We start from the raw sequence: 13,787 nt of genomic DNA on the forward strand, positions 1-13,787 counted from the left end.
TACTATATAAAGGTAGCTAAGAAGCTAGAAACCTAGGAGTTTGCCCTAACTAGGCTTACTATAAAGACCTAGGGCCCTAGCCTACTATAGGCCTATAAGGTCTATACTAAGTATATCTATAGTACCTTAGCTTATAGGGCATTAAACTTCTATAAGCCTACCAAGCCAGGGGGTAAGCCGGAAGGCCCTGCTAGGGAACTATTAAAGGCCTAGTATAGGGCCCTTCGGGTAGTTACCAGGGCCTACAAGGCTACCCCTATCCAGTACCTCGAAACGGAAGCCTAGGTACCACCCATCGACCTCTATCTTAACAAGAGGCTAGCCGACTTCGAAGCCAAACTCGACTAGCCACTCTTACAGACCAGGGCAGGCCTAGGGGTCTCCCGGGCCCCTATAAGAGCTCTTATCTAACAGGCCTATAACAGGCTAAGCCAGAGGTTCTAGGAGAGAAGGGCTAGGGCAAGGGGCTAAGAGCCGAAGCTTATAGCCCTAGAGGTAGCGAGGTCGACAATCTGGTAATAGGTTTAGGAGGGCTATAGAGGGGGTTAACCCCCCTTATAGACCCTATAGAAAAGGCTACAGGCTATAGAACTGGCTATAGTAGCTAGCTAGAGCAACCGCTAGAGGGCCGACCAAGCCGGTAGGAGGATATAGCACGTGTTAGACAAGGACCCCCCGTGCCTGGTTTTTATAGGGGAGGGCCTATAAAGGCACTAGGGCCTAACAAAGGCCTAGAGCTCCCTACTAGTATAGGCCTGTATAGGGGCTATTAGCCTCTATAACTTCCTTTTTAAGGTTTAAGTCCTAGGGGTTAGTACCCCCTACTATGCCTATGGCTAGGGGAGGGAGACTATAGAGCACCTAGTTATATAGTACCTAAACCTACTAAGAAGCCGAACGTAGGAATCCTAGGAAATACGGTTGCAAAGGGACCTAGACCTCGTTTTACAGGGCATAGGGGCCTATAACCATCGTTTGGCAAGGAGGGTTCTATAGTGGCTAATAGACCTAGGGAGGCTCCCGGAATACCGCCTTATAAGGAGGCTAGACCGGGAGGCAAGGCCTCTATAGGGCTGTTCTAGCCACTTCTCCTTTTCTTTGTAGTGTATTAGTATTCTAGATTAGGCGTTAAAGGAGGGACAGAGGTTTTTATCCGGCCTATTAGGTATAGTTTCCTTTGTAAATAACTAGAGAGGCTCTGGTATGCTTATTAGTATAATGGTATAGGATTAATAATAATAATATATATACCTAATGTATTAGTAAAACTAGGTAGATCCCTATTAATATAATTAAGGTATACTAGTATTAGTAACTAGCTAATGCCTCCCTTAACATTCTAGTAGATAAGGATACTATACTAACCCTATTATTGCTAATTAAGGTCGCTATTACTAAGGTATAGGATATAGTAAATAAGAAGAGGCCTCTAACGCCTCTAACTATATACTAGGTAATTCCGACGCTTAAGCCTACTAACTTCCTATCCTACGAATTAGATATAGCCTAACTAGAGTAGGACTACTAAGAGTCTAGCCCTACTAATATTACCTAAGATATAACTATATACCTATATATATATACTAGCTTACCTATAGCTATATTATAGGATACTAAGCAATGTAATAAGGAGAGTATATCAGCCGTTAATAAGACTACGGCTAATACTACCACCAGCCTAGTAGCCTAGGCCTTATTATAGCTACATTTGACACTCTAACTACCTAAGCTTATACCTTAGCCTACTATACCTATTAGGTATATATAGTATAGGGTACCTACTAATAGATTTGCCTATAGGACTAAGAGGGATCCTAAGGACAAAGAGAAGGAGGCTAAGTCCTAGAGTAGGCTTAATAATACGCGTATTACCTTTAATAGCCTCGAGGAGGTAGAAAACACCCTTATAGGCATAGAGTTTAACCCCTTTACTAGTACTAATATCATCAAGTCTAGCCTATTATATCTATCTATAGCTATAATAATTAGGCCTATTAAGGACTACCTTACCTATACCTACTAGGAATACTATAGTAATAAGGAAATACTTATCTGTACCTGCTATTAGATCCGCTATTTCTACTAGAAGGCTAGTAATAACTTATATAGGGCTAATATAGCTATATATAGCCTTAAAAAAAAGCTAGGGAATATATATAAGGCCTATTATACTACTAGTATAGTACCTACTAATATACTAGAGCCTAAGGAACTACTAGTAGCCTATATCTATATATTAAAGGGAGATAGTAATACCTTAGTCAATAGCTACCTATTTAAACTTAGCTACCTTTACTATAGCCTAACTAGTCACTAGGGCCTATACTCTATACCTATATATAATACTATAGCCTACGGTATTACTAAGGATAACAAGACTAATAAGGACTTTGCCAAATACCAGTACCTAGCTACTAAGGCTAACCTCCTTAATATAGCTTAGGCTATAGTCTAGAGGTAAGATAAGGCTATCAATAGCATTATAAAGGACCTTAACCAAGTTAAAGAGAAACTCAAGTAACTAAAGAAAGCTTCTATAGTTACAAATAACAACTAGGTAGCCACCCTTAACTAGAGGAAGGGAGCAAATAAGAAGATACAATAGTTAGAAGAAACGATTACCTAGCTTATTAAGTATACTATAGTAATTACTATACTATAGAAGGCTTCTAAGAGCTAAGAGCCTATAGCTTACCTACCTCTACTAGCTACTACTAGATATAGTGCTCCTCCGAGTTCGATTGTTAGGCTAGTAGCATACCTACCGCCTATAGCTACTAGCCAGAAACGCCTATACTCGGATATACTAGTATAGGAAAGTCCCTCGTATAAGAGGGCCACTAGTATAGTCTATAGTAACTATACCCTAGTTAGGGATACCTAGGCTAGGGCTAGAACACTTATACGGCCCCCTTAGGAGCATCTATTAGTAGTATCAGCATTTATTATAAACTTAGGAACTACTAGGAAGAAGAAGGACTAAGGGATAAATAGATTTGATAATAGGGAGGATAAATAGACACTTATTAGGATTATTACTATAGATAAATAATTAATATATTTACTAAGTTATAATAGGTTATTATATTCTCTTTTTAAACCCTAGTACCTATTATAGTATATAGCTATTAGTAGGTTAGATCTGACTAACCTACTAATAGGGATAATAAGCTAGGGGTTATAGATATATATTTAGATAGTATCCCTAAGTGCCTCTAGTACTTGGAAGAATTAACGCATCTTATTACCACTTCTATAGACCCTAACGGTTGGTCTAGGAGTGCTGCCTATAGCGCGAATACTGCTGTGGTGTCGTATCTTGTAGCTAGTCCGAGCTGTAGTCATTTATAGCCATCGAGCTGTAGCAATACTAGTTAGTCTAGGAGTACGACCTACTCGACCAGGGGAATGATTGTAGGAACAAGGCAGAATAGAATGTCACGAAGCTGATGATATTGTGCCTTTTATTTGCCTTTGTCTCTTGGATAGCATCAGTACACACTGTATAGTTTCGGAAGAGGCAACTACTCCAGCCTATACGGCGGCATACGGACGATCTAGCATCCCGACCCTTGCCCTGCCATCTAGAGATTAGGTTCCTCCAAAGTTATACGTTATTTGGCTCAATCTAACCCTTTCTTAAGAGGTTGGTTCTTGGCTTAACATATCTTAGCCGGCAGCTTTGCTAACGTTGTTGGCGTTCCTCCAAAACAGTAGTCCCATATGTCGTAGCGTGAGCGGAGGGTCCCATTCGCCTGCTATTAGCGACCGAATCATGATGGGATTCGCCTCCACGTGGGATCCCGCCCCCCCTCCCCGTTTTTGTCCAAATTGAATCGCAGCTCGCTCCTATCAACAGATTCGGCTGCATATCCGCCGCACGTGGTAAAAACCACCAACAGCGAGGCCTAGTGCACCCACCAAGACCGGAGATGAGATCGATGAAGAGCCGAGGCGCGATGCGGATCCTGCGGAAGTCTGCTGGATGAACCTGGGATCACATACAAAAGAGACATGGCGACGCTTTGCAAATTGATGGACACCCGAGTATCGAACCTCCCGGACTCCCACGTCTCAGGTTGCAGTGTCGACTCGAGCAGTCAGTTTTGAACCATGACGCCTACCGCGACGATCAGCGCCGTGCTGACATGCGCCGGGATGGCCTATGCCCGAGCGGGTGCCGACACGCCGCTGGACCCCGTGCAGCCCGTTGTGCTTCCCGATGGAGCCATGGCCAAGGATCCGTTGGCGCACCTTGGGGGTAACGGGCCCTGGACTATCGGTATGCCAAAGCAGCCGGAGCGTATACTCTAAACTCTGGACGACTGGCATTGCTAACCGCAGGCTAGCTCCCAACGTCAACGGAATTCCCCCTGACGTGCCCAAGAACTGCCATGTTGACCAAGCGGCCTACGTCCTCCGTCACGGCTCCCGCTACCCTGACCCAGGCGCTCACAGCGGCTGGCTGGACATGGCTCGCCGTGTAAGTTGACGATCCAGGATACGCCCAGAAGCACGCTGTAATTAATTATATCAAGCTGATTTCCATCTAGTTCAGGGAGGCCGACTACTCCGCATCTGGGCCGTTGTCCTTTGTCCACCGTTGGGACACGCCCCTAGCGCACCCCGAAATTCAGCTTTCCCAACTCAGCCAGACCGGTTATAAGGAGCTGTATGATCTGGGCTACACGCTTAGAACTCGGTTAGTCGCTCTGCATCTCTTTACCAGTCCAAAGATACCTTCGTAACAGTCAGGGGGGAGCACAAAGCAAGAGTGAGATTATGCTGAACCTGATCGTCATGTTTCATTCTCTTAGCTACCCAAACCTTTACCAAGAGGGCGAAGACTTTTACGTCTGGGTCAATAATTATACTAGGGTGATTCAAACAGCCCAGCTGTTTGTCCGCGGTTACCTGGGGCCGAATTCGACCCTGCTTGGCAAGCTCGTTTCTGTCACCGGCAAAGGCTCCCCCGACCAGCTTGCCAACACCCTGGCACCGTCCGACAATGTGTCCCGCATTCAAGGACGACAGCGAGGTGCAACAGTCGGCCTGGCGCTCTCGTTGGCTGCCTTCTTTCATCAAACGCCTCTCGAAGTACATCAGGGGCAACTTGACGCTCCAGGACTCGCAGTGGAACGACTTCCCTTACATATGCGGGTTTGAGTCCCAGATAACAGGCCGCCTCTCGCCGTTTTGCGACACTTTCACACAGGAGGAGCTGGAGCAGTACGAGTACCAGCAGGACCTACGGTACTATTACGGCCTGGGTCCCGGGGCGAGCGTGTCGTCCAAGATGATGGTGCCCTTTCTGAACGCACTGATGCAGCGCTTCGTCGATGGGCCGGATGCTCAGGGAATCGCTAAGGGCGGCGCCCTCTTCAAAGTGCCAAGACTGTTGATGAACTTCGTCAACGACGGGCAGCTCATCCAGCTCGCGGCCGCGACAGGTGTGTTTGACAAACAAAAACCTCTCCCGGTCAACTACATCCCCAGAGACCGCCTCTGGCGCAGCTCGCGTATCTCGCCGATGCGCGGCACCATTGCCTTTGAGCGTCTGAACTGCAGAGTCAGAAATAGTCACGGCGGTTGGGGGTTGGCGCGCGAAAAGAACGAGACCTTCGTCAGGGTCCGCATCAACGAGGCTGTCTACCCCGTCCCGGGATGCCAGGGCGGGCCGGGCCAGTCGTGTCGTTTGACTGACTATGCCGCGTACGTCGCGCGCAAGGTCAAGGCCATCGGCAGCTTCGCGGCGCTCTGCAACGCCACCAACCCCGCTACGCCGCGGACTGTTCTGGGCGCGAGTTTCTTGACCGACTTGAACCAGCCGCATCTGCAGATTGTGACGCCTTGATTCGTATTCTCACACGATTTCATGATTGAGTGGGTCGAGGGCTGAAGCTCTGTTGGGAAAGAGAAAGGGTGGTTTTATTTTTATTTTTTTTTTTTTTTTGGGGGGGGGGGGGGGGGGGGGGATGGAATGTTGCTACTTTTGACGAGGGCTTCTTCAAACAGGGGCCAGCGTACGGATTACAGTATCGTAGTATATAATTGGAGTTATTAATTATATTAATTAATGCTTCATGGAAACAATACACTTCGCAAGGTGCATCAAACGAACTGCAATAACATCAAACATACCGTAGGTGCCTAATTAAATAATTAGGTCAGGGAATGCCTCTAAAGCATGGAGTAGGCAACCTCAGGTTTCAACATTTTGTCATTCAGCACTAAACAAATATGGTGGCAGCGAGGTGGTGGAAATCTTTGGTTTCCTTCTCTATTTTTTTTTTTTTTTTTCATCCCATAATATCCCAAAGCACCATGCTCCAGTGTAATAAGCGCGTTGGCCCAGACAACTCGCGGTACCAAACAAACACTTATTTACCGGCGTCTCCACGCATTTTCGAGCCATAATTACATAATTTTAGTTTGACTTGCCAACGGCGACTAATTATTAACACACTCCGGTGCTTGTCGTGTCTATTTTGGCCACCGGAACTTCATCTCGTTCACCCATTCCAATGCAAGACCTCTGTAAGCGTTGATCTCCACGTTCCCACGTTGGCGGAAATCCGAGGACACAAGTTCCCGTCTCCGCTTGGCTCCTTGGGCTTAGGGTAATTATTATTTGCCGGAACCGGCTACACGGGAAGCGAGCAATTATTAGAGAATCGGTTCCAAGAGGACCAAAGACGGTTCCACTCTGAATAATGACGGGGCTGGGTACCACTATCCGAAAGCTATGAAGGGAGAGCACGGAAAGAAGCAGACCGGGGCGTGCAAGTGGAAACCGCTGGGATTGGGATGATGTACGGAATATCTTTGAATACGTACAGATTACCAGACATTAAGCCCCGACATGGAAGGGTCAGGGCGGGCTTCGAGGTAGTTCTCTTCTGATATCATCGTCGTTTACTGATCAAATTCGCCAGCGTAGAGAATGTCACCAGGGCGGCCGTTGACGGTGTCCCACAGCGACCTCGCAACGGGCTCAAGGTCTCTCTTGGACACCTCGGTCTCGTTCAGTTCCTTCTCACCATCCTCTCGTGCGATCGCGACTGTATATTGCTGTTAGTGGTTTAAAATGCTCTATCCGTAGCTGAGAGTAACAAGGCCAAATAAACGGGACGTGTGATGTTGAAGGACTCAAGACGAGATGTGCACACATCTAGGGTCTTATTCTTGAATACAATGGTAGAGTAAAATGAACAAAAACAATAAGGTAAAAAAGCATTGGGTTAAAAAAAAAAGGAAAAACTGACCGTGCAGGAAGACGGCGGTGCGTTTCCCGGAGAACAGGGCGTGGGGCACATTGGTGGTGTTGTCCGAGTTGGCGTCGCCGACGGCGTAGACGCCGGGGATGTTGGTGACGAGGCCGGCGCTCTGGTTGGCGAATAGGCGGCCGCCAAGCAGCTGGACGCCGAGGTCCTCGCCGACGCTGGAGGTCTGCTCGGAGGGGAAGGCGGCCAGGAAGGCGGCACGGTATTCGGGCTCGCCGTTGGTGAAATCGACGCGGAAGAAGTCGTGCTCGGGGGCCGTGGGCAGGCTGGGGTCCTCGGAACCGTCGGTGCCGTTTTCGAGGCGGACGATGGCCGAGATGGTCCGGTTGTCGAGGCGGACGTTGTGCAGCCGCAGGTACGTCTCCCAGCGGGCGAGCTTCTGCTCGGTGACCGCGCGCACCTCGGGGGTGTCGGTGCCGTTGACGAAGGCGATGATGTCCCGATTGAGCGTCAACATCTCGCGCACGGCCGCCGGCACGTTGTCGAGGCTGCCGAGCAGGCCCAGCGTCTGGTCGGCGTGCTCGTGGCCGTCGCACCAGGGGCACCAGAAGATGCCCTTGCCCCAGTTCTCGTGCACGCCGGGCGTCTCCGGGAGGAGGTCGCGCAGGCCCGTGGCCAGCACGACCTTGCGGGCGGTGCGCTCCTTCACCTCTTCGCCGCCCTCGGCTCCGGGCTCGCGACTCGACACGACAAAGTACGTGTTCTTCTCGTTACCGGGCTGGATCTTGAACACGGTGCCGTTGACCATGGTGACGGTCTTGTAGTAGGAGATCTGCTGGCGGGCCGCCCAGCGGAAGTAGGCAGGCGTGACGCCGTCGAACCCCGGCACGTCGTGCATGTGCCTCGTCGGCGCGTTGCGGTACTCGCCCGAGTCGATCAGCAGGACATTCCTGCGCACCCGCGCCAAGCCGCTGGCCGCGCTCAGTCCAGCAGGGCCGCCGCCGACAATGATGGCATCGTAGTCGGTGCCGAGACCGGGCTCTTCCTGTGTCTGTGTCTGGGTCTGGGTCTCGGGCAGAGCAGCCGCGTTGGCCGCTGCGGCCAGCGCCGTCAGCGCCAGCGTAAAGAAGGGACGCATCGCGAGCGGGGAGATATTGCCCTTTTCGATCTTGACAGGATTGATGGATGGATGGATGGGGGACGTGACGGCCTGGTTATGGGAGGGAAGGGGGGGGGGGAGGAGAGGAAGGGAATCGTTGTTGGAGTGAGCCTTGAGAAGCCTTGAAACTCAGGACTCAAGGACCTGATGACCGCCCGCGGGCAAAGCGCAACTGCCTTTATACAAGTCACCCACACATTGTTTTTTCTGAGAAATTTCACTTTGTGCACCCTTCACCAGCATCACCCTCTCTCACCAACCCCAGCAAAGCGTCGTGATGCCGCGCTGCATAATTACACTAGTTACTGCTGCCCATCAGATGATCGCCACGAAGCTGCCCCAATCTGTGCGGCTAGCTCGGTAGACGGGGAGATCGGGGCCGATCCTTGCCTAGCCCGAAAGCAAAGTTTAGTTCATGATCGCTCGACCCGCCATGGGAGGTCCCGATCCGCTCTCCGGGATGGGCTCCAATTGGGCCCACTTCCCATGACGGGCTCGGACGTGTCACCACCCACACGGTCACCGGGGCCCCGATGTCTCGCAAAGGGCTGTAAGATCTTTCCGATTGCAGCTGGAGTTAGTTATGTCATACCGCATCTCCCGAGCTGCACAAGGCAAAAACATGACGAAGACCTGGCCAAGCCTTGATATCAGTGGTGCTACGGCGGGATCTGTCTCAGCTCAGGTGTGATCCCGCAGCTGGGAGGCCCACCGAGGGCGGAAATCACGCACCCATTAATTATTTGCTCGGTCGCGTGCACATCCTCGCTACAACAAAATATATATTCCAGCGCATATATGGATAGTCTGTACCCTACGCACATGCGCTCCGCAGCGGAGGCATGGATGTATTGTGCGGCCCGCAGGTCCCTGCCCGTCTGCTCGTTTTCAACGTGCCCACAACGAGCCATCAAGCAAACCAGTCGAATACGAGACTGCATCGAGCTCGTTTGTGACAAGACGAGTCATGTCAATTAAGAGTGCGACTTGCTCCTGGCCTTGGTCCTCCTTTCTTATGCTTGAATTTATCACAAGGAATGGAGTCTATGAGTTGCTTCCTGAGTCCTCTTATTCTTGTATCGCACTAACTTGGACCTCCTGGCTCCACTAGCACAGTGCCCTAGATCGCGACATGAGCCTCGCGGGTTGTTCTGGACGCTCCATTCACCGGGATAACATTTACCGTGCTTCTTACCATGTGCTTTTATTCAGTCCCCTCTCTTAACCCGTCAACATCGATATGTAATCGACCTGGTCTCCAGCACGGCGGAGTATGTAATGCATATGAAGATATGTGCAGTTCCGTACCCTGAATGCTGGGGAAATGGAGCCGCCGATTGCATTAACTACAAATCCACCTGCCCAATCGAGCCCTGGCCAGGATGCCCATTGGCTGCCAGGGGCAGATGACGCCACATACCCAAACATCGAACTGTCGAGTTCGGTTAGCAAATTTCAACGACGCTAGGTTACAGCTCTTGTTTGATATCTTGTGACGATGCTCGAGGTCCTTTCGGTGTACCTTGTCTCGGTTCCGCCGCCTGTCGTGCCGAACCAAACCTCTTCGGCGCGCTGTTGTAGCAGGATATTAATGCAGGTACGAGCGAAGCAGGCTGATGGCTAGGAACAGCAACAATGCTCCTGCTAGTGAAAATCTGCATCAGTCACCGTAAAGCGATGAAGGTGGTTGCCGAAGGAAGTGCACCACCAGGCAATACGTCCTTGTTTTCTCCTCGCTCGTGTGCGTGTGCTCGTTCTTGTCTTTATAATTATTCCTAAGTATATTAGCAAGCCTGTATCCGTGTCTTGTCTGCTGGAGGCAGATGGGCCTTGTTTTTGAAAAGACTTAAATATACTCTGGTACACATTACAATTCTCCCCACAGATACGATGTCCGGCTTTAGATCAAAGGTACGGGCTGAAACATGCCGTTTGTTAGTTAAAAACAAATAGAGTATACGTATTATAGATTCGAGATCATACCGGCTTCGTTCCCAGATTAGCTTTTTTGCAGATATACATACCTGTCCTACCACCCACTACTCACTTGTCTAGCAAGATCTCTTTCTTTTCTCGTTCTTCTAGTACGTGATTGCCTATAAAACCAACATAACGAGCACCGGTATGGGAAGAGGGAAGAACTGACAAGACTAGATGAATTGTTTAGCTACCTGACCTCTAATCCTGACTGCACTTGCCAAAGAGTCTTTTCATCCGAACAGCTGTTGTTATCTTGTTCAATCAATGTTCTGATTGGCGATTTAATTTAACCTTAGCAGGTGCCAGCTGATCATGGCAACATCAAAATGATTTCTGCACCAAGTAACAGTAGAGAACTCTCGCATTTAACAACTCTCCATTCGTTCTTCAATTGTACATGACCTTCTGGACTAATTATATTTCTTTTTTCCAATTCAAGGAAACAAGATAATAAGATTATGACCGACACGTCAAGCAACAGCAGCGTGTCCGACATCGAAGACTCCGACCTCGACGGCAGCAGCGTTTGTGGAGGACAGCGCTTATTACCGATCTTCGGCAGAAAAGACGAAATTAAGCCCCAAAGCACCGCCATCACTAGGCAGCTGCGACGGCGTGATCCATCCGATCGTGTTGATTATAATGTCGAAAACCACTACCTCGCGCTAGAGGCTGCTCTGGAGCCCGCGAATGATGAGGAGGAGCGGCCATCAATCAAGAGGGAGCACAGAAACGACACGACACTGATGGGATCATTGAAACGGGGCGTCTGGCAGCCCGCAGCCTCGAAGAACCCAGGAAATTCGAATAAGAGGAGAAAACGCGCAGATGTCCCTCAAGACAAGCCGGAGGACGGTCAAAAAAAGATAGAGATGAGGGTGCTCAGGACCGCGCTGGTGAATCCCGAGCGGTCGTGGGTGAGCCGGAGAAGGACCCCTTGATCACTATATCTCACCTTCCCAACCTGTTATGGTCACCGGTACATTCGCATCTCCTGCGGCAGTCCTGGACTGCGCAGGACAGCGCTTCTCTTCAGCGCCACTGCAGCACACACCGGCCAGAGCTCATGCTCTGGGAACTCGTCCCTCGCATCTTCAACAGGTCGCTACCCGACCTGTTCACGTACGGTCTGAAGCTCGATGACTCTGTGTTGCCGGACATCAATGTCGATGGGCAAGCGCTCCCCAATCCGGGCTTCCTCTCCGCCGCCATCTCCGATAACCTTCAGCTGTTGCTCTGCCACCCGGTCTGGGAGAGCAGCCTCTCGCTCGTTCGTTACGCTCTCCAGGTCGCCGTCATGCACAGAGTTCCGGGTCATATCTTCCCGATCGCACCGCTGCCCAACTTGACGTCGCGGGTCACCGTGATGAGGAATCCAAGCCTTGCAGGCCACCCGATGCTGGCCCGGGATTTCGACTTTGCGAGCTACGAGATGAGCCATCCCTGCGCGAGACCCATGATCCAGCAACTGTGTGACATTCTTGAGGAGAGTGTGGAAAAAGAAGATTTCCACGAAGGCGATGCCGGTTTCCGCGAGAAGACCCTCTTCCTCCTCCGAGTCCAAGACATCGAAGCGGTCATCAACGCCACCAACCGACTCACAGTAAACGGCATGCCAGTTTTCCGAACGTGCCACGACTACTTTCTACACCACAAGTCCCGTGCTCAAGCTGAAAGGGATCACCGAGCCTCGATCGACGAGCTGGAGGCGCTGAAGCGGCACAAGAAAGAATGGGTGCTCGCCACGCGGCGCAAGTGGATCGTGTCCTCGAGGCACTGGCGACAGGAAAGCACGGGCGTGGCCCCGGCTGAGGACGAGCCGGGAGCGTACGACATACCCGAGGGCGATGCCTGTCCCGCCCATCTCTACTGTGAGCAGCTCGGCAGGAGCGAGGCCCACTTGGCGCTGATGCGCGGTACCATCTGGCCGCTGAGCAAGACGCCTCCTCCAGTGTTCGGTTTGTAGGCGGAGCGATGGACGTAGGATACGAGATTATTTATTTAGGTAGTAAATGGGGGAAGATGGAACTTGTGAACTTACGTGCCGAATCTCATTAGGAGCAGGTGGTGGAGGGAAGAAAGAGACGAAGACCTAGGAGGAAACGGCGATGCCGAGCTTCACTCTCATGAAGTTGATGCGAATGTAATTAATAGAGACCCCGAGCATCAAGGACCCCAGCAATTGAAGTTTCAGATGAAATGGGAAGGAGAGATTGAAGCGGGCATCGCAGGGATCAGAAATCTTCTCATTAGCCCCTTCCTTCCGTTGTTTGTCAACGCGCTTCAGGGCCCACTGGCTACCGGGAAGTTCTCCAGACAAGCCAAAACACGAGAACATGGAACCTTTCCGAGCTATCCTCAACAGCGCTCAGCACCCACCGCCTGTATTGTTTCCGACCCTTTTTCCGCGATTCATTTGTTTGGGCCGAACATGCCGCCGGGTACCTAGATATGTGCCCGCCAGGTAAAGTACGACTACTACGGACCTACGATCATCAATTACGACGGTAGCAACGCGGATAGCCTTCACCCGCCAGGAATACATCGGTACCACGGCGTAGTCTTCGTCAATTGGCACGCCGTCTCGGCCGTTTCTCCCTCCGGCCCGACCGAGTATGTATATTATGGCCCGACTACGATCAACTATATCGGCTTCGGCACCTACGCCGCCGCCGTGCCCGGCAAGCACACATTTTACAACCGGGTGACCATCAACTATACTGAATCGGCTTGCGACGGTTCCTGGCATCGCAATGGTCACGAAGGAAGGCGTGAATTCCACAACAAAGTGACATACAACCGTCTTTTGCCCGGGGTACCGGTCCCTGGTTGCGCGCCGGACGCTTTCGGGGTCTACCGTGCAACTCCAGCATTCCCCAGCTGGGGGCAAGCACCAAGTTCCAACGGGGAGTCAACGGCGGTCGGAGAGCAAGGGCTTCCGCAAGAAGCGACCGCTTCTAACCGACAACAATCCTCAACCGCCAGCAGAACGATGTCCCGATCGCGGTCGACGCCGGGCGTATCGTCAACCCGCCATTTGCAACACACCATGAGCGGCCCGCGGTTTCTCCGAAGACGGTCGTCTCCTGGGGAACATACCCCGATAAACAATGGGCAGTCTCCGCCCGAGTCAGAAAGCGATAACTTGGAATGGCCATCTCTCCTTAGCGACTTGCTGACTGAGGGGCCCTCAACGCCCTAGGACGGAGCATTCCCAGTGAGCGCTCCGTCAGCAGAAGTGCTAATTAACTAATGGCATCTCGCTGATCAGCGCGAGCACCTAGGATTCCGTCGCACGTCTTGGAAAAACACGGGGATGGCGAGCTCTCCACATGGTTTGGTATCTCTGAGTTGAAATCCCATGATAATGCTACTGCCAACATTGTCTAATTAGCTTCTGGTTCTTCTTTAAACCGCTTTGGCGA

At 50.8% G+C, this 13,787-nt stretch overlaps 5 protein-coding genes across 5 annotated transcripts; 3 read left to right on the forward strand and 2 right to left on the reverse strand.

Annotated features, from left to right (window-relative positions):
- Positions 1–3,896: 3,896 nt before the first annotated feature.
- On the forward strand, positions 3,897–5,854 carry P884DRAFT_292537 (histidine acid phosphatase; the record flags this gene model as incomplete). Its single annotated transcript, XM_069444171.1, has 5 exons — positions 3,897–4,282; positions 4,350–4,483; positions 4,554–4,702; positions 4,818–5,010; positions 5,048–5,854. The coding sequence occupies exons 1-5, from the start codon at positions 4,114–4,116 to the stop codon at positions 5,852–5,854; spliced, it is 1,452 nt and encodes a 483-aa protein (XP_069297044.1). The 5' UTR covers positions 3,897–4,113.
- Positions 5,855–6,837: 983 nt separating this feature from the next.
- P884DRAFT_260371 (pyridine nucleotide-disulfide oxidoreductase-like protein) lies at positions 6,838–8,657 on the reverse strand. Its single transcript, XM_069441439.1, has 2 exons — positions 7,266–8,657; positions 6,838–7,061 (listed from the first exon to the last, which is right to left on the reverse strand). Exons 1-2 carry the CDS (start codon positions 8,359–8,361, stop codon positions 6,916–6,918), a joined length of 1,242 nt encoding a protein of 413 aa, XP_069297045.1. The 5' UTR covers positions 8,362–8,657; the 3' UTR covers positions 6,838–6,915.
- Positions 8,658–9,251: 594 nt separating this feature from the next.
- P884DRAFT_260372 (uncharacterized protein) lies at positions 9,252–10,261 on the reverse strand. Its single transcript, XM_069441440.1, has one exon. It carries the CDS (start codon positions 9,808–9,810, stop codon positions 9,604–9,606), a length of 207 nt encoding a protein of 68 aa, XP_069297046.1. The 5' UTR covers positions 9,811–10,261; the 3' UTR covers positions 9,252–9,603.
- A 559-nt stretch (positions 10,262–10,820) lies between these two features.
- On the forward strand, positions 10,821–12,328 carry P884DRAFT_308647 (uncharacterized protein; the record flags this gene model as incomplete). The annotated part of the gene is made up of 2 exons (XM_069445153.1): positions 10,821–11,217; positions 11,424–12,328. The coding sequence occupies 2 exons, from the start codon at positions 10,821–10,823 to the stop codon at positions 12,326–12,328; spliced, it is 1,302 nt and encodes a 433-aa protein (XP_069297047.1).
- A 534-nt stretch (positions 12,329–12,862) lies between these two features.
- On the forward strand, positions 12,863–13,201 carry P884DRAFT_157489 (uncharacterized protein; the record flags this gene model as incomplete). The annotated part of the gene is made up of 1 exon (XM_069437246.1): positions 12,863–13,201. A coding segment is annotated over one exon (339 nt), but the record flags the coding sequence as incomplete, so codon positions are not given.
- Positions 13,202–13,787: the final 586 nt, after the last annotated feature.

The sequence above is a fragment of the Thermothelomyces heterothallicus genome (genome assembly GCF_042370625.1).
Source record: "Thermothelomyces heterothallicus CBS 202.75 unplaced genomic scaffold P884_scaffold_13, whole genome shotgun sequence".
Taxonomy (NCBI): domain Eukaryota; kingdom Fungi; phylum Ascomycota; class Sordariomycetes; order Sordariales; family Chaetomiaceae; genus Thermothelomyces; species Thermothelomyces heterothallicus.